Source organism: Trachurus japonicus, unplaced genomic scaffold (assembly GCF_045865225.1).
Source record: "Trachurus japonicus isolate A0001 unplaced genomic scaffold, Traja_1.0 AP030342.1".
NCBI lineage: Eukaryota > Metazoa > Chordata > Actinopteri > Carangiformes > Carangidae > Trachurus > Trachurus japonicus.
Genome location: NW_028220475.1, coordinates 37,564 through 58,717, shown reverse-complemented (window position 1 = coordinate 58,717; position 21,154 = coordinate 37,564). Strand labels below are relative to the sequence as shown.

Genomic DNA, 21,154 nt, shown 5'->3' with positions numbered 1-21,154 from the left:
ACCAGTAGCCAGGCTAGCGCCGCCTACTGGTTCCGGCTAATTTCATTTGCCTCAACCATGTAGTCAGGAAACTAGTAACATGTTTTCGTTTGCTCCGTCCGCTCTGGTGGACGGACCAATCAGCAAACAGATGGGGAACTGAAGGCGAAGCCGTTGAACTCAAGCGCTCAAGCTAACCTATGAGCTTAACCGGTGTATAGCACACGTGACCACCAAGCAGCAGCGATTAGTTGAAGCAAACGTAAGCAACCGCCTCCCGGAAGCAAACGAATCCCTATGGCTCGTGTTCAGACGCTATATGAAATATAATGAAATAAGCGGCTGATGCATCAGGCTAGCCAACCAGGGTCTTAGAGCCCAAATTTTTTACTGTCGTAATGCAAAGAACCAATGTAATGCAAAGGGGGGGTGCATATACCTGAAGATGCATTGCAAACCCAGAGGGGGTGAAAAAGGTGAATAGCTAAACCCCTATAGGGGGGTCTGGGGGCATCCCCCCCCAGAAATTTTTTGTGATTTTAAAATGTGAGTGAAGCACATATAAAAAAAAGAGTGAGAGGATAAAGAGTGAGACAACGCGGCCCCGAGGAGAACTGTGAAGGACTCAGCTGTAATGGAAAATGACCTAAACCGAGTCCAGTAGAGCTGTAACTGTGTAGTGGAAAGGCGTTCAAAGTAACTATCGTCCTGCTTTATACATTGTTTTAACATCTAGGTAAAAGAAAAGGGGCAGATTACATAAGATTATTCTTCTTTCTGCTCCCTTTTGTTGAGATTTGGGAGGTTTTTGTTTTTATTGTAGCTTTGTTAAAATGCAAGATCATTTTTCTGACTGATTTATTGCCCGATGCCGTGTAGCCAATGATATTCGTCTTTGGTGTAGCTATCTCGCTTTCTTTCCCCCGCCTTCCGCCTGTTGTCTTCGTTGTCACTTTGTTGTCGCTCCACAGAGCGCACATGGCTAATTAATATGCACGTCCTGACCATATATGGTTGTGTCTAGGCGTTCCGGGGACGGAGGTGTGTTCACGTGCGCAACTGCGCACCATTCCTGGATCCAGTTTGATTTATCAAAGTGAAATTGCGGAGAGTTGTGCACGAACAGTTTGATAGATCTGAAAAAGGTGTAAATATTTTGGGTGTCTTAGCAGCAGTTTTACACTGCTTACTTACAGTTTTGATAAATGAGGCCCCAGGCCCTAAGCCCAGAGCCCAGACGCTCACAGCTGCAGCTCCGCAGCTCATCCGCGGCGCTGTCCGTGGTGCTGAAGGTGACAGGTTAACTTGACAAACAAACTGCAGCATAGTTCTGTTTGTTTATCATGTGTGTCAGTTTTGTTTGTGACTTGATAGTTTAGTTGTTGAGATTAAGAACATCACTCCCTCATCAAACCAGTGATAGGCATGCTGAAAAGAAAAGAGAGAGAGAGACGCGCCTGGGTATCGCAGCTGTAAAAAAAGTTACACTTAACGTTAGTTTGTATAACGTCATTGTGCTGGGTTTATTTAAGGGGCTACCGGCCGGTGGTCCCATCTATCCTGTTTCAGCTAAGCTAACGTTAGCTACTGGCTGCTGCTGTCAGAAATCACAACCTTATCTCGAACCATCAGACACCTGTTGCCTGCTACCACTGACATGTAGGCTAATGTTAATTTGGCAAGACAGCAATGTTCATATGGTGTTCATGAGCTTTATCTGAGCAGCAACGAGCTAACATTACCTTAGCTGAAGCTGCCATAACGTAGTCAACTCTCATGTGTTTATGCTAAGTTAACCTGTAGTCCCTTAAATAAACCCAGCTCAGTAAACAAACTAACGTTAAGTGTAACTTACCGGTACTTCATTGTTGACAGCTCCTCAGAGCAGACTAACGTTAGTGGCAGCTCTTGAAGGCTGAAATCAGGATGATGTGATCACATAAATCAGCTCACTGATTTGAGTTCTACACATGGTTCTGGGCAATTATCCCACGAAAACATCTCTTCTGTTACGTTAGATCTGTAGATGTGTAGTGTTTCCAACAGACTCGCTTTAGTAGCCTCCTGCTACGAACATACAGCGGCTAACCAGCTGCTACCATGGATGTATTATATTAACCCTGTAAGCAGAAGCGATTGCACCGGGGAAACATGTTGCTAGTGTGGCAGGATGGTCTTTCCTTCCATCCCTTCCCCCTTCCCCCCTCCTCCTTGCTCCATCCACCTCAGGTGTGCACAGTCGCGCTGATTGAGGGGCGGCGCTGCGAGCTTTCTTGTACTGGTCTGGTCACACCTGCAGTCTCTCTCCTTTTGGCTCTTCCCGTCCTCCGTGGTGGCTGTGGCCTGGCGTGGCAGAGCTGGTGCAGGCGCTGAAGCCTGTAGTGTGTCTGTGTGAGGAGCCCTGTTTCCCGTGGTGGATTGTTGTGGCGCACGTCTCCGGTGTGAAACAACAAGTATGCGCGCCTCTGTCCTCCCTCCCACTTAGCGTGCCACAGGGCGCATCTGGTGACGCGGTTCTCTTTTGTTTTAGTGTTGTGGTGTGGCAGGTTGCTGTTGCCTTTGGGGCCGAGTTGCCCCGCTGGAGGCCGTCTGTGTGTGGTCGTAGCTCCTTGCTGGTAAGTTGGCGTTGTCCGCCCTCCCCTTTCCCTTTACCTGCTGCGTAATCCTCCCGGCTAATGTTAATATTCTGTGTCACAGCTGAAGCAGGCGGAAGCGTGCATCCACTCACCTGTCTGCTGTGACGCTGTGCCGGCGATGTCCACGCCGGTGATTTGTTGCTGCGGCGCTGCTGTCTTGTTAACTGTTTAATCTTGCCTTACTGGAACTGTGTTTTGTTGCTCGTCGGCTTTCCAGAGCCCTACTGGAGTAGTTGCAACGACACACTCTTCCCTGAGCTGGCTTATAGCCACCGGAATCTCTTTTTAATTTCTTAACTGCTGAATAGGATTTATTTTGTATTTTGTTTAGTTCAATTATTATTGAGTTATTGATTGTTTTTGTTTGGTTCTTCCAGTAAAAATATATTTGATTTTGTTAATTTTGGTTAGCGAATTCTGATTTATTGTTTTGTTTGTTTACCCAAAATATATATATTTTGTGAGTGTGTGTGGGTGTGTGTGCGAGCAGGTGTGCGTGTTTCTTTTGATATTTTATTATTCTATTGCTGCACTCAGCTGTGAGGCCCGTTTTATTAATCTGTGTCTTTTTCTTTGTGGACAGGTGCTGTGGGCCAAGTGGCGACCCAATCCCTGGTGGTGGTATTTTCTTCACGAACCCCCCTTCATTTGTGTGTGAGGGCAGAGCAGTGTCACGGGTGTTTTTGGTTAGTAACCCCTCCTTTGATTTGATTTAGGTCCGCCACGATGAGCCCCAGCCCTGTTCACCCTATTTCTCTGGCCCTAGCTCAAATGTTTATGCAGCCCATGTTGATTTGATGCATTGCATTCCTTAATTATAACAATAAAAAGAAACTATTTTTATACTTTCTTAAAACGTCTCTGCCCTGTGGTGTTTCGAACTTGTGGTAGCCTATAGTAGACCTAACCGTTCTGATTAGCGTATATAACTATCTCCTGGGGCGAAACTCCCCAGGTGGCGTTGTTGTCAGAGACTTATACAGCCTTCATCTCGCCACACTAGGCAACCATGTCAACGACTATGATTATTTCGTTATCACGAGAAACCGGTCTTTGTTATTTCGAGATAACGAAATAAATTAATTCGTTATCACGAGAAAACGGACTTTGTTATCTCGAGATAACGAAATAATAAGTCGTTATCACGAGAAAACGATAATAAAAAAAATATTATGGACGTGGCCGTTCTCAGCTTCCGTAGCTTTGGGAGCGGTTCTCAACAAAGTAAAATTCTGCAGGGATCTTGGTTACAAAACATACCCAGCTGTTTAAATCTTGTGTTTGTCCCATTTTGGACTATGGAGCAGGGGTTTGGGGCTATGGTAAACATATTAAATGTGAAGCAGTACAGAATAGAGCTATGCGTTGTTTTTTGGGTGTACACAAATTGGCCCCACTACTTGCAATATGTGGTGATATGGGCTGGGAGCCATGTGAGGTACGGCATGGAGGTGACATGGTACGTCTGTGGAATAGATTGATTAATATGTCCGACAACAGGCTTACTAAACAAATTTTTCTATGGGATCTTTTAAATAATTATTCTTGGGCAAGGCAGCTTGAAAAAATATTTAGTATGGTTGACCTTCAATATGTATATAGAAATAAATTACCGTGTTCTGTTAACCAAATTAAAGAATTATTATTTGAAAATTACAAAAAAAAAATGGTTAGAAGAAGTTCAACACAAACCAAAATTAAGAACACATAGGTTAATTATAGCTGCTGCGCAGCAATGGGTCGAGTCCGGGCTACTTTTGGGCAAATTTAGGCAATTCTGAGCAACAAACAGGAGAATAGGAAGACAAGACAGTTGACCTTATAATGTCCAATTTGCATCAGTTGAGGATTGAACCCACAACCTCAAGAACCAAAGACCGTTGTTTATCACACTGAGCTAATTGCCAAGTGGCATTTAACAGTGGCTTCACAAATTGAGTAAGCCATTCACTGTCGCGCAGGCAGATTTGAAACCACAGTAAAAAGAAAAATCCGTTTTGAGGTAAAATAATGATATGTATTTGTTAAACATCTACTGTGACTCTAAGATGTTAGGAGCCTTCGCACATGGTCCAGTCCAAGCTATTTGGATTTTTAAACTTAGAGGCTTGCTGTGATGCCACCATCAGTACAACTGTCTTGTGTTTCGTGTTGAGGACAACTGACATTTTGATCTGTCATCATCATCATCATCATCACCCTTGCTGGGTCTCGAACCCACAGCCTCTGACACCAAGACCAGCTCCTAACTCGCTGACCTAATTAGCTGGTAGTGAGACCTGCTGTGTAGCTTCATTTATCCACTCAGGTGAGCCAGTGCCCGGGCAGCTGTTGTCAAGGCAGATTTAAGAAAGTCAGAAATTCTATTAAACAAAAATCAGTTAACACATAAATTGCATCTAGACAGCAAAACAGCTTGTGGACATGTGACATTTTGATCCGTAATCATCATCATCACCCTCGCTGGGTCTCGAACTCACAATCTCTGACACCAAGAACCAGCTCCTAACTCACTGAGCTAATTGGCTGGTAGTGAGACCTGCTGTGTAGCTTCATTTATTCACTCAGGTGAGCCAGTGCCCGGGCAGCTGTTGTGATGAAATGGTCAAAATTTCAGAAATTCAGTCATCTAAACAAAAATCTGATAATACATAAATTGCATCTTGACAGCATGGAAATGTTGGTGATTTGTTTTTAATGATAAGTGTTTTGCTTCATAAGAGAAAATATGATGTTTATAAATTCCAGTCTCACATTGACTGCAGTTGTTCCCATGAGAGCAGAATTCAAAATATTCTAGAAAATTCAGTTTTTGAGATAAAATTCTGATATTTGCCAAACTTCATCAACCATGACTCCAGAATATTGTCATTTTTTTTCAGGAAGATTGAAAATGTATTTATGTATGGTCCCTGCAGCTATTTCATAGCTGTTGGGACCAGTGCCCGGTGCGATTGCCCGCGGCCCTAATTATGGCCCGGAGAACTATGTCACGCTCAACCTACCTAGAGCTCAGCGGTCAATTTGTGCTCAATTGAGGTGTGGCATCCTGCCTCTGGCTCTAGAAACTGGGCGTTTCCACTCGATCCCAGAGGAGGAATGAAAATGCTGTATGTGTGATCTTGATGTGATTGAAAGTGAATTTCATTTCTTAGTCTATTGTCCATTGTATCACGACTACAGGCAAAGGCTTTTTTGTAGGATTTCTGTTGAAGATAGCCCAGATTTGTTCTTGATGTCTGATGAATGTATACTTCAGTATTTATTTGTAAAAAGAAAGGTGTTCCCATTGGCGAAATTTATTTTGGAGTCTTTTAAGCAGCGCAAAGAGCTGTTGTATGTCTGAAGTCTTTCAGTCCCGGCAATTGGACTCACTGGCCTCTTAGGTTCACTCAACTAAGATTGTGTTTTCTCTCCTTGTTTGTATATTTATTATTTTCTGTGTGTTGTAGGTTATTGTGGGATTTTAAGTAACTTGACTAGAATATTTCAAACCATAGTTACATCACATTTACAGATTAAATCATGGCTTGGTTTTTAAAGTTCAAACCAACATGCAGGGAGCGTTGTGGTTTCAGATTGAGGTGGAAAAAATACCTTTATACCTATAGACTCTTAGCTTCTGCCAAGAACGGAGCCAAATTTAGAGATAATTTAACCTTACAGGGTGCGGCGGCAAATCAATCAATCAAACACACACTCCCTGTACCGGTAAAACATGCAACCCGCCCATACCTGACTTCTTGCTGTGGTCCTTCTCCATGCGCTCCAGGCTTTCCAGCAGGTCGTCCACTTTGCTTTTGATTTGAGTCAGTTCGTGTTTGATGGTCTGCACCTCGTCCACTTTCACTGCACAGAGGATGAAGAGTCAAAACAATCCATCACTGATGAACAATAATTTAGTACCTGAGCAGCAGATTCTGGAGTATTTAATTCAAAATGTATCAACATTCTCCCCCTGCAGAACAGGTAGTCAGGTGAATTTCCTCCAATGCCACACCTTCTTCAGGATGCTGCCCTTCCCCTGCATCATCATCATCATCATCGGCTGCATCAGCACAAAGCGTTGGAGATAAAAGGTGTTTCCACAGGAATCAAACTCAGTCTCAGTCAACAGTCTCTTTACTCAGCATTTGACTTTGACATCTCAGGTAGGTCCCTCGCTTCTTCAACCGTATATGTCTAGATTATTAAATTAACTACTTATTTTGAATTGTTGTACATTGTTATATATATTATATTATATTTATTTACATTGTTTTATTATCAATTAAATAATTCAAGTATTATTTGAAAGACGGTGTCTTTTGTTCTTTTTTCCAAGATTTGATCATAAATCTTTATAAAAATGTAAATTGTACTTTTCTTTAAAAATTGAGCTCAAGGTTCAATAATTTTAATTGAGATGATTTAATGCTGTGTGTAATTGTCAAAAAGCATCAATATTTTGATTCATTTTTAATAACTCTAAAGTTTTGTGACAGAAGATTCATCATTGAATCTTGTTTATTGGATATTTCTGATTTTCCTTTCCGCTTTGTTTCTGCCTGCAGGGATGGAGCGAGGATTGATCCTATTTGTTGCTGCACTGACGGTTTTTGTGGCGCCAGGCGTCCAAGGAACGGCTCATTTGTCATTTTCCAATGCAACGGTTTGTTCACTTTTATTTTGTCAGTTCTCAGCTGTGTAGAGCCCTGCATTTTAGCACTTCAAACGCGTAATGGCAATATTCACTTAACGACCACTTTTACAGATTTCAAATTTATTGAGGGATAACCCCTTGAGATGCATCATCTCGTCTTCCAGGGGGTCCTATACATCAAAACAATCAGACAATACAATACAATACAGTCACATATACACAACACAACATTATCAGTTAGAATTTGGGAATTAGATTAAAATGTATTTAACTTTGAGCTCTAATGGTTTCAGTTTGATTCTGTATTTTTTTTCTTAGATTCCTCGATATTTACAAATAAATCCTTTTTTTTCCTTGTTTTTCCCCTCCAGTTTATATTCCCCAAACAATTTTTTTTTTTTTTAAGTATATTTTTGGGGCTTTTTATTGCCTTTAATTGATAGCACAGTGGAGAGTGAGACAGGAAATGGGGAGGCAGAGAGGGGGAACGACATGCAGGAAAGGGCTGCCCGATGCGGGAATCGAACCGGGGCCGCCTGCAGTGAGGACTATAGCCTCAACATGGGGCGGCAGCTCGACAAAGTGAGCTAAACGCCGCCCCTATTCCCCCCACAATTTAATCTGTAGAGTCTAGTATCAACATTTTGAATGGTTTTTACTACTTTTACTTTTACTACTACTTTATGAATTACATCAAAAAGGGAAAAATACAGAGTATGCCTTTCGCATTTGTTCATGCTGCAGATGACTCCGGGGATTTTAATTACTCTACAATTAAGTTTTAGTCCAGCAAGGTCTGGATCCTACATTTCCCAAAATACTATTCAGAGGTTAGGAAGTGCCATCATCCAGATTATTTTTTTCCCTCCAATTTAGGACAGTTTCATCAGAGTCACAGATTAAGAAATGTCCCCACATTGCTGTAGAGAAAAATAACAGGTTTTAGCCTTTGAGTCAAATCAAACCATCAGAAACGTGTTAATTATTGGTACAAAAAGAGATAAAAACGCAAATTAGCTCAGTGGGAGTAACTGTGTGCTGTGTTTACCACCAGGTGAACATCACTCGGGACGGGTGTGCAGTCAGTAAACTGTGTGTGGAGACACCAGACGACTGCGATCCTGTAGGAAATGGCGCCTGTCAACAAACAAACACCTGTCTGTTTGGATCAGTGAATGCCAGCAGCCTGATGCCTCCCAACGGCACCGACCTGACCATCCAGCTCAGAGGAGAATCAACAGGCTACGTCGCTCTGGGACTGACCGTCAACGCATCTGAGGTAAAAACAAACAAACAAAAAAAACACTCACCCCAAGGCCTCATAAAAACCCAATCAGACAGATGGAGATGTTTAAAGTGCTGGTATTATACAAACAATACTGAACCAGATCACAGGATCTTGTAGGAAAAACTTGTTGACTTTGTATTTCGCCTGTTGTTTCCGCAATAGAGACAAAAGTCTAATTGTTCTTCTCTTCTTTTTTCTCCTCAGGGCATCACCATGCTTTTCGTCTGTGCTCGAAACACATCAGACAACATCTCAATTATCTTCCGCACACAGCAGAGAAACAACACAAATGCGGCGCTTAATGGAACAGAGAGGGTGAGGTCCTAACGGATGTAGCACAGACATACTGTCTCATTTATGCACCATGGGCCGGATTTACTAAGATCCCAGATAGCGGGCGCTATATTGTTTGCACCCGCTAAAATATTGCGTGTTTGGTTAGTGCACGCAAAACAGCTGATCTACTAAGAGTAACCCGCTAAATGAAAACACATGCAAACCGCAATATGTAAATGAGGGTTTTGCGAGTGGTAATCGTTTCCGCCATGGAGAGAGTGGACAGAGAGCTGGACGGACGAAGGGACAGAATGACATTTGATCCGATGCATACAATGACAGCATGTGTGTTCATCTCTCTCGCGCTCTGTTTAGATAAATAAACACAAATCGCTACAGGGCCCAACTCGTCATAGAGTGACGAACAGGCAGCAGCTGCAGCGACAATCACACACCTATAACATGTGTGTGTATGCCGCCCATGATCCAGTGGATTAATAGAAAGCTCAGGTGGGACACACGGATCTAAACGCTCTGACCACTGACCAGAGGGATCAAAGACGGGTGAAGGCAGCGGTGACGTCTCTCAGTCCGGGACCGGGACTGAGAGACGGAGCTGAGCAGCCAGGTACTGGAGAGGGAGGAGAGGAGAGGAAAAGAGAGGAGCGCACTGCAGGACAGACGTGTGCCGTGCGTAACGGCGCGTAAAGACTTTTAACACGGCTGAAAAACTGTTAGAGAATTACCCAGACATGAGGAAATGCAGAGATGTAAGATCATGGAGCTCTGACAGGTATCAAACCAATAAACGCATACGTTTTCACAAAGTTGTATCAGTTAGTACATGGTTTTCAGACGTGGTAAATAAAGACGCAAAAACAGCCACCGCAATCTCTTCCTGGTTTGGTAAATCACATTGCCCTCGCTAAATAAATCGATTTACATCTACTCCTCCCAGTATTTTTGCACGTTCTGGCTATTTACATATTCATCAAGGCAAACACGCTAAATGGATTGCACGTTCTATTTTGCCCATTTGAGAGACGCAATCCTCGGTGCGTCCGGTTAGTAGATCAGGTTCCACGTGTGTTTGCGCATGCAATCACATTTGCACACGTTTAATACACGCAAACCTTTAGTAAATCCGGCCCCATGTGTAATAGTAGGCACATTTTAGACATGTCATTCAGATATGATCTTACTTGGTGTGTGGATCATAGTGTATTCTGACACGTCACTCCAGCATCTGTCAAAGATTTTTAGTCAGGATGGATTATTGAACATGAAGACTGTGACAATCTAATGATTCACATTGTTTTCCACGCCAAATGTCAGAAATCTGACCTGCAAAATCCACTTTTTTTCAACGTGTTCATGGTCCGTACATCAAATTTCCAGAGCAGCACTTGAACGCACCAATTTGGAGAGTAGTTTGAATCACTTTATCAATATCAAACATCACAAATTCAACTTTAAGAACAAAAATGATGGCAGATTATGTATCACAATCATCTTCTACAGCTATCTGTATTGGTTTGACTTCTCCTCATGTTTCCTCACCAATATAATTTCTCACAATGGGCCAATTAAACTTGAACTGCATCTAATTTTAGCTCAGTATCTAACTATAATGTCACCTCACCTTCCCAGATTGTGAGAGAAATCCGTGGCTCGGTGGTAGGGAACGTGATCCGGTGCGAGTTTGTAGTCCCCATGGTGAACGCCACCAAACTGGGCAGCAGCAATGCCACCACCCTCTCCATCGTCATGGGAACTGGCCCCTTTAATGCTAGTAAGTGGAAACAAGAGATCTGCAGCAATTCACTACTTGCTACTGATTCACATTGAATTTCAGCTGTAAATTATCCAAATTAAATCAAATGGCCTCCTTGGATCCAGATTCAGCCACACTACTGCTGTCAGACTTCTCACTGTTTAACTCCTGGTTTTGCACAGCTACAGGTGTGGTCGGTACCTTCAACCAGAGCTTTAACAGCGGCCTTCTGGATGTTGCCAACCTCGCCAGCACAGAGCCAGCACCAACAACACCAGCACTGACATTTTCCAATGCAACGGTTGGTTTACCTTTATTTTTTCAGTAGAGCCCTGCAATGTTATAATAACTTTGGTCCTGGTAACAGGTTTTAGCCTTTGATTCAAACCAAACCAGAATCAGAAACGTGTTATTTTCTTGGTACAAAAAGAGACAAAAACAGCACATTAGGTCAGTGGGAGTAACTGTGTGCTGTGTTTACCACCAGGTGAACATCACTCGGGACGGGTGTGCAGTCAGTAAACTGTGTGTGGAGACACCAGCCGACTGCGATCCTGCAGGAAATGGCACCTGTCTGTTTGGATCAGTGAATGCCAGCAGCCTGATGCCTCCCAACGGCACCGACCTGACCATCCAGCTCAGAGGAGAATCAACAGGCTACGTCGCTCTGGGACTGACCGTCAACGCATCTGAGGTAAAAACAAACAAACAAAAAAAACACTCACCCCAAGGCCTCATAAAAACCCAATCAGACAGATGGAGATGTTTAAAGTGCTGGTATTATACAAACAATACTGAACCAGATCACAGGATCTTGTAGGAAAAACTTGTTGACTTTGTATTTCGCCTGTTGTTTCCGCAATAGAGACAAAAGTCTAATTGTTCTTCTCTTCTTTTTTCTCCTCAGGGCATCACCATGCTTTTCGTCTGTGCTCGAAACACATCAGACAACATCTCAATTATCTTCCGCACACAGCAGAGAAACAACACAAATGCGGCGCTAAATGGAACAGAGAGGGTGAGGTCCTAATGGATGTAGCACAGACATACTGTCTCATTTATGCACCAAGGGCTGGATTTACTAAGATCCCAGATAGCGGGCGCTATATTGTTTGCACCCGCTAAAATATTGCGTGTTTGGTTAGTGCACGCAAAACAGCTGATCTACTAAGAGTAACCCGCTAAATGAAAACGAGTGCAAACCGCAATATGTAAATGAGGGTTTTGCGAGTGGTAATCGTTTCCACCATGGAGAGAGTGGACAGAGAGCTGAACGGACGAAGGGACAGAATGACATTTGATCCGATGCATACAATGACAGCATGTGTGTTCATCTCTCTCGGCTCTGTTTAGATAAATAAACACAAATCGCTACAGGGCCCAACTCGTCATAGAGTGACGAACAGGCAGCAGCTGCAGCGACAATCACACACCTATAACATGTGTGTGTATGCCGCCCATGATCCAGTGGATTAATAGAAAGCTCAGGTGGGACACACGGATCTAAACGCTCTGACCACTGACCAGAGGGATCAAAGACGGGTGAAGGCAGCGGTGACGTCTCTCAGTCCGGGACCGGGACTGAGAGACGGAGCTGAGCAGCCAGGTACTGGAGAGGGAGGAGAGGAGAGGAAAAGAGAGGAGCGCACTGCAGGACAGACGTGTGCCGTGCGTAACGGCGCGTAAAAGACTTTTAACACGGCTGAAAAACTGTTAGAGAATTACCCAGACGTGAGGAAATGCAGAGATGTAAGATCATGGAGCTCTGACAGGTATCAAACCAATAAACGCATACGTTTTCACAAAGTTGTATCAGTTAGTACATGGTTTTCAGACGTGGTAAATAAAGACGCAAAAACAGCCACCGCAATCTCTTCCTGGTTTGGTAAATCACATTGCCCTCGCTAAATAAATCGATTTACATCTACTCCTCCCAGTATTTTTGCACGTTCTGGCTATTTACATATTCATCAAGGCAAACACGCTAAATGGATTGCACGTGCTATTTTGCCCATTTGAGAGACGCAATCCTCGGTGCGTCCGGTTAGTAGATCAGGTTCCACGTGTGTTTGCGCATGCAATCACATTTGCACACGTTTAATACACGCAAACCTTTAGTAAATCCGGCCCCATGTGTAATAGTAGGCACATTTTAGACATGTCATTCAGATATGATCTTACTTGGTGTGTGGATCATAGTGTATTCTGACACGTCACTCCAACATCTGTCAAAGATTTTTAGTCAGGATGGATTGTATTGAACATGAAGACTGTGACAATCTAATGATTCACATTGTTTTCCATGCCAAATGTCAGAAATCTGACCTGCAAAATCCACTTTTTTTCAACGTGTTCATGGTGCGTACATCAAATTTCCCCAGCAGCACTTGAACGCACCAATTTGGAGAGTAGTTTGAATCACTTTAGCAATATCAAGAATCACAAATTCAACCTTAAGAACAAAAATGATGGCAGATTATGTATCACAATCATCTTCTACAGCTATCTGTAGTGGTTTGACTTCTCCTCATGTTTCCTCACCAATATAATTTCTCACAATGGGCCAATTAAACTTGAACTACATCTAATTTTAGCTTAGTATCTAACTATAATGTCACCTCACCTTCCCAGATTGTGAGAGAAATCCGTGGCTCGGTGGTAGGGAACGTGATCCGGTGCGAGTTTGTAGTCCCCATGGTGAACGCCACCAAACTGGGCAGCAGCAATGCCACCACCCTCTCCATCGTCATGGGAACTGGCCCCTTTAATGCTAGTAAGTGGAAACAAGAGATCTGCAGCAATTCACTACTTGCTACTGATTCACATTGAATTTCAGCTGTAAATTATCCAAATTAAATAAAATGGCCTCCTTGGATCCAGATTCAGCCACACTACTGCTGTCAGACTTCTCACTGTTTAACTCCTGGTTTTGCACAGCTACAGATGTGGTCGGTACCTTCAACCAGAGCTTTAACAGCGGCCTTCTGGATGTTGCCAACCCCGCCAGCACAGAGCCAGCACCAACAACACCAGCACTGACATTTTCCAATGAAACGGTTGGTTCACCTTTATTTTTTCAGTAACTGTAGAGCTCCGCAATGTTATAATAACTTTGGTCCTGGTAACAGGTTTTAGCCTTTGATTCAAACCAAACCAGAATCAGAAACGTGTTATTTTCTTGGTACAATAAGAGACAAAAACAGCACATTAGCTCAGTGGGAGTAACTGTGTGTTGTGTTTACCACCAGGTGAACATCACTCGGGACGGGTGTGCAGTCACTAAACTGTGTGTGGAGACACCAGACGACTGCGATCCTGCAGGAAATGGCACCTGTCTGTTTGGATCAGTGAATGCCAGCAGCCTGATGCCTCCCAACGGCACCGACCTGACCATCCAGCTCAGAGGAGAGTCAACAGGCTACGTCGCTCTGGGACTGACCGTCAACGCATCTGAGGTAAAAACAAACAAACCAAAAAAAACACTCACCCCAAGGCCTCATAAAAACCCAATCAGACAGATGGAGATGTTTAAAGTGCTGGTATTATACAAACAATACTGAACCAGATCACAGGATCTTGTAGGAAAAACTTGTTGACTTTGTATTTCGCCTGTTGTTTCCGCAATAGAGACAAAAGTCTAATTGTTCTTCTCTTCTTTTTTCTCCTCAGGGCATCACCATGCTTTTCGTCTGTGCTCGAAACACATCAGACAACACCTCAATTATCTTCCGCACACAGCAGAGAAACAACACAAATGCGGCGCTTAATGGAACAGAGAGGGTGAGGTCCTAATGGATGTAGCACAGACATACTGTCTCATTTATGCACCATGGGCCGGATTTACTAAGATCCCAGATAGCGGGCGCTATATTGTTTGCACCCGCTAAAATATTGCGTGTTTGGTTAGTGCACGCAAAACAGCTGATCTACTAAGAGTAACCCGCTAAATGAAAACGAGTGCAAACCACAATATGTAAATGAGGGTTTTGCGAGTGGTAATCGTTTCCACCATGGAGAGAGTGGACAGAGAGCTGAACGGACGAAGGGACAGAATGACATTTGATCCGATGCATACAATGACAGCATGTGTGTTCATCTCTCTCGCGCTCTGTTTAGATAAATAAACACAAATCGCTACAGGGCCCAACTCGTCATAGAGTGACGAACAGGCAGCAGCTGCAGCGACAATCACACACCTATAACATGTGTGTGTATGCCGCCCATGATCCAGTGGATTAATAGAAAGCTCAGGTGGGACACACGGATCTAAACGCTCTGACCACTGACCAGAGGGATCAAAGACGGGTGAAGGCAGCGGTGACGTCTCTCAGTCCGGGACCGGGACTGAGAGACGGAGCTGAGCAGCCAGGTACTGGAGAGGGAGGAGAGGAGAGGAAAAGAGAGGAGCGCACTGCAGGACAGACGTGTGCCGTGCGTAACGGCGCGTAAAAGACTTTTAACACGGCTGAAAAACTGTTAGAGAATTACCCAGACGTGAGGAAATGCAGAGATGTAAGATCATGGAGCTCTGACAGGTATCAAACCAATAAACGCATACGTTTTCACAAAGTTGTATCAGTTAGTACATGGTTTTCAGACGTGGTAAATAAAGACGCAAAAACAGCCACCGCAATCTCTTCCTGGTTTGGTAAATCACATTGCCCTCGCTAAATAAATCGATTTACATCTACTCCTCCCAGTATTTTTGCACGTTCTGGCTATTTACATATTCATCAAGGCAAACACGCTAAATGGATTGCACGTGCTATTTTGCCCATTTGAGAGACGCAATCCTCGGTGCGTCCGGTTAGTAGATCAGGTTCCACGTGTGTTTGCGCATGCAATCACATTTGCACACGTTTAATACACGCAAACCTTTAGTAAATCCGGCCCCATGTGTAATAGTAGGCACATTTTAGACATGTCATTCAGATATGATCTTACTTGGTGTGTGGATCATAGTGTATTCTGACACGTCACTCCAACATCTGTCAAAGATTTTTAGTCAGGATGGATTATATTGAACATGAAGACTGTGACAATCTAATGATTCACATTGTTTTCCATGCCAAATGTCAGAAATCTGACCTGCAAAATCCACTTTTTTTCAAAGTGTTCATGGTGCGTACATCAAATTTCCCCAGCAGCACTTGAACGCACCAATTTGGAGAGTAGTTTGAATCACTTTAGCAATATCAAGAATCACAAATTCAACTTTAAGAACAAAAATGATGGCAGATTATGTATCACAATCATCTTCTACAGCTATCTGTATTGGTTTGACTTCTCCTCATGTTTCCTCACCAATATAATTTCTCACAATGGGCCAATTAAACTTGAACTGCATCTAATTTTAGCTCAGTATCTAACTATAATGTCACCTCACCTTCCCAGATTGTGAGAGAAATCCGTGGCTTGGTGAGAGGGAACGTGATCCGGTGCGAGTTTGTAGTCCCCATGGTGAACGCCACCAAACTGGGCAGCAGCAATGCCACCACCCTCTCCATCGTCATGGGAACTGGCCCCTTTAATGCTAGTAAGTGGAAACAAGAGATCTGCAGCAATTCACTACTTGCTACTGATTCACATTGAATTTCAGCTGTAAATTATCCAAATTAAATCAAATGGCCTCCTTGGATCCAGATTCAGCCACACTACTGCTGTCAGACTTCTCACTGTTTAACTCCTGGTTTTGCACAGCTACAGATGTGGTCGGTACCTTCAACCAGAGCTTTAACAGCGGCCTTCTGGATGTTGCCAACCCCGCCAGCACAGAGCCAGCACCAACAACACCAGCACTGACATTTTCCAATGCAACGGTTGGTTCACCTTTATTTTTTCAGTAACTGTAGAGCTCCGCAATGTTATAATAACTTTGGTCCTGGTAACAGGTTTTAGCCTTTGATTCAAACCAAACCAGAATCAGAAACGTGTTATTTTCTTGGTACAATAAGAGACAAAAACAGCACATTAGCTCAGTGGGAGTAACTGTGTGTTGTGTTTACCACCAGGTGAACATCACTCGGGACGGGTGTGCAGTCAGTAAACTGTGTGTGGAGACACCAGCCGACTGCGATCCTGCAGGAAATGGCACCTGTCTGTTTGGATCAGTGAATGCCAGCAGCCTGATGCCTCCCAACGGCACCGACCTGACCATCCAGCTCAGAGGAGAGTCAACAGGCTACGTCGCTCTGGGACTGACCGTCAACGCATCTGAGGTAAAAACAAACAAACCAAAAAAAACACTCACCCCAAGGCCTCATAAAAACCCAATCAGACAGATGGAGATGTTTAAAGTGCTGGTATTATACAAACAATACTGAACCAGATCACAGGATCTTGTAGGAAAAACTTGTTGACTTTGTATTTCGCCTGTTGTTTCCGCAATAGAGACAAAAGTCTAATTGTTCTTCTCTTCTTTTTTCTCCTCAGGGCATCACCATGCTTTTCGTCTGTGCTCGAAACACATCAGACAACACCTCAATTATCTTCCGCACACAGCAGAGAAACAACACAAATGCGGCGCTTAATGGAACAGAGAGGGTGAGGTCCTAATGGATGTAGCACAGACATACTGTCTCATTTATGCACCATGGGCCGGATTTACTAAGATCCCAGATAGCGGGCGCTATATTGTTTGCACCCGCTAAAATATTGCGTGTTTGGTTAGTGCACGCAAAACAGCTGATCTACTAAGAGTAACCCGCTAAATGAAAACGAGTGCAAACCGCAATATGTAAATGAGGGTTTTGCGAGTGGTAATCGTTTCCACCATGGAGAGAGTGGACAGAGAGCTGAACGGACGAAGGGACAGAATGACATTTGATCCGATGCATACAATGACAGCATGTGTGTTCATCTCTCTCGCGCTCTGTTTAGATAAATAAACACAAATCGCTACAGGGCCCAACTCGTCATAGAGTGACGAACAGGCAGCAGCTGCAGCGACAATCACACACCTATAACATGTGTGTGTATGCCGCCCATGATCCAGTGGATTAATAGAAAGCTCAGGTGGGACACACGGATCTAAACGCTCTGACCACTGACCAGAGGGATCAAAGACGGGTGAAGGCAGCGGTGACGTCTCTCAGTCCGGGACCGGGACTGAGAGACGGAGCTGAGCAGCCAGGTACTGGAGAGGGAGGAGAGGAGAGGAAAAGAGAGGAGCGCACTGCAGGACAGACGTGTGCCGTGCGTAACGGCGCGTAAAAGACTTTTAACACGGCTGAAAAACTGTTAGAGAATTACCCAGACGTGAGGAAATGCAGAGATGTAAGATCATGGAGCTCTGACAGGTATCAAACCAATAAACGCATACGTTTTCACAAAGTTGTATCAGTTAGTACATGGTTTTCAGACGTGGTAAATAAAGACGCAAAAACAGCCACCGCAATCTCTTCCTGGTTTGGTAAATCACATTGCCCTCGCTAAATAAATCGATTTACATCTACTCCTCCCAGTATTTTTGCACGTTCTGGCTATTTACATATTCATCAAGGCAAACACGCTAAATGGATTGCACGTGCTATTTTGCCCATTTGAGAGACGCAATCCTCGGTGCGTCCGGTTAGTAGATCAGGTTCCACGTGTGTTTGCGCATGCAATCACATTTGCACACGTTTAATACACGCAAACCTTTAGTAAATCCGGCCCCATGTGTAATAGTAGGCACATTTTAGACATGTCATTCAGATATGATCTTACTTGGTGTGTGGATCATAGTGTATTCTGACACGTCACTCCAACATCTGTCAAAGATTTTTAGTCAGGATGGATTATATTGAACATGAAGACTGTGACAATCTAATGATTCACATTGTTTTCCATGCCAAATGTCAGAAATCTGACCTGCAAAATCCACTTTTTTTCAAAGTGTTCATGGTGCGTACATCAAATTTCCCCAGCAGCACTTGAACGCACCAATTTGGAGAGTAGTTTGAATCACTTTAGCAATATCAAGAATCACAAATTCAACTTTAAGAACAAAAATGATGGCAGATTATGTATCACAATCATCTTCTACAGCTATCTGTATTGGTTTGACTTCTCCTCATGTTTCCTCACCAATATAATTTCTCACAATGGGCCAATTAAACTTGAACTGCATCTAATTTTAGCTCAGTATCTAACTATAATGTCACCTCACCTTCCCAGATTGTGAGAGAAATCCGTGGCTTGGTGAGAGGGAACGTGATCCGGTGCGAGTTTGTAGTCCCCATGGTGAACGCCACCAAACTGGGCAGCAGCAATGCCACCACCCTCTCCATCGTCATGGGAACTGGCCCCTTTAATGCTAGTAAGTGGAAACAAGAGATCTGCAGCAATTCACTACTTGCTACTGATTCACATTGAATTTCAGCTGTAAATGATCCAAATTAAATCAAATGGCCTCCTTGGATCCAGATTCAGCCACACTACTGCTGTCAGACTTCTCACTGTTTAACTCCTGGTTTTGCACAGCTACAGATGTGGTCGGTACCTTCAACCAGAGCTTTAACAGCGGCCTTCTGGATGTTGCCAACCCCGCCAGCACAGAGCCAGCACCAACAACACCAGCACTGACATTTTCCAATGAAACGGTTGGTTCCCCTTTATTTTTTCAGTAACTGTAGAGCTCCGCAATGTTATAATAACTTTGGTCCTGGTAACAGGTTTTAGCCTTTGATTCAAACCAAACCAGAATCAGAAACGTGTTATTTTCTTGGTACAAAAAGAGACAAAAACAGCACATTAGCTCAGTGGGAGTAACTGTGTGTTGTGTTTACCACCAGGTGAACATCACTCGGGACGGGTGTGCAGTCAGTAAACTGTGTGTGGAGACACCAGCCGACTGCGATCCTGCAGGAAATGGCACCTGTCTGTTTGGATCAGTGAATGCCAGCAGCCTGATGCCTCCCAACGGCACCGACCTGACCATCCAGCTCAGAGGAGAGTCAACAGGCTACGTCGCTCTGGGACTGACCGTCAACGCATCTGAGGTAAAAAACAAACAAACAAAAAAAACACTCACCCCAAGGCCTCATAAAAACCCAATCAGACAGATGGAGATGTTTAAAGTGCTGGTATTATACAAACAATACTGAACCAGATCACAGGATCTTGTAGGAAAAACTTGTTGACTTTGTATTTCGCCTGTTGTTTCCGCAATAGAGACAAAAGTCTAATTGTTCTTCTCTTCTTTTTTCTCCTCAGGGCATCACCATGCTTTTCGTCTGTGCTCGAAACACATCAGACAACATCTCAATTATCTTCCGCACACAGCAGAGAAACAACACAAATGCGACGCAATCTGCAACAGAAAGGGTGAGGTCCTAACGGATGTAGCACAGACATACTGTCTCATTTATTCACCATGTGTAATAGTAGGCACATTTTAGACATGTCATTCAGATATGATCTTACTTGGTGTGTGGATCATAGTGTATTCTGTCACTCCAACATCTGTCAAAGATTTTTAGTCAGGATGGATTATTGAACATGAAGACCCCTCCTTGAACCGCCACCTTACCGTGGTGGAGGGGTTTGAGTACCCGAATGATCCCAGGAGCTATGTTGTCCGGGGCTTAATGCCCCTGGTAGGGTCTCCCAAGGCAAACAGGTCCTAGGTGACGGGTCAGACAAAGAGCGGTTCAAAGCCCCTTATGAAGAAGAAAACAGCAAGGAAGTGTACGTCGCCCGGACTGGCGTTACCGGGGCCCCACCCTGGAGCCAGGCCTGGGGTCGGGGCTCGCAGGCGAGCGTCTGGTGGCCGGGTCTTGGCCCACGGGACCCGGCCGGGCGCAGCCCGAACGAGCGACGTGGGCCCGCCCTCCCGTAGGCCCACCACCCGCGGGAGGGTTCATAGGGGGCAGGTGCCGTGTGTTTTGGGTGGCAGCCGTGGGCGGGGGCCCCGGCGACCCAATCCCCGGACGACAACTCTGGCTTTAGGGACATGGAATGTCACCTCGCTGGGGGGGAAAGAGCCTGAGCTCGTGCGGGAGGCTGAGAGGTACCGACTAGAGATAGTCGGGCTCACCTCCACGCACAGCCTGGGCTCTGGAACCCAACTCCTTGAGAGAGGTTGGACTCTCTTTCACTCTGGAGTTGCCCATGGTGAGAGGCGGCGAGCTGGTGTGGGCTTGCTCATAGCTCCCCAGCTCAGCCGCCATGTGTTGGAGTTCTCCCCACTTAACGAGAGGGTCGCTTCCCTGCGCCTTCGGGTCGGGGATAGGTCTCTCACTGTCGTTTCGGCCTACGGGCCGAACGGCAGTGCAGAGTACCCGGCCTTCCTGGAGGCCCTGGGAGGGGTGCTGGAAAGTGCCCCAACTGGGGACTCCATCGTTCTGTTGGGAGACTTCAACGCTCACGTGGGCAGCGACAGTGTTACCTGGAGAGGTGTGATTGGGAGGAACGGCCTCCCCGATCTGAACCCGAGCGGTGTTTTGTTATTGGACTTCTGTGCTAGCCACGGTCTGTCCATAACAAACACCATGTTCGAGCATAAGGGTGTCCATCAGTGCACGTGGCACCAGGACACCCTAGGCCGGAGGTCAATGATCGACTTTGTAGTCGTGTCA

At 44.6% G+C, this 21,154-nt stretch overlaps 1 protein-coding gene across 1 annotated transcript in view; it reads left to right on the top strand.

Annotated features, from left to right (window-relative positions):
* The first annotated feature begins 6,606 nt into the window (after positions 1-6,606).
* LOC146960451 (uncharacterized) overlaps positions 6,607-21,154 on the top strand; it is a 46,574-nt gene continuing 32,026 nt past the window's right edge. The window contains exons 1-2 of the mRNA XM_085772367.1: positions 6,607-6,766; positions 7,169-7,266. Of these exons, the coding sequence (XP_085628493.1) occupies positions 6,607-6,766; positions 7,169-7,266 (258 nt within the window). The remainder of the gene's footprint in view (positions 6,767-7,168; positions 7,267-21,154) is intronic.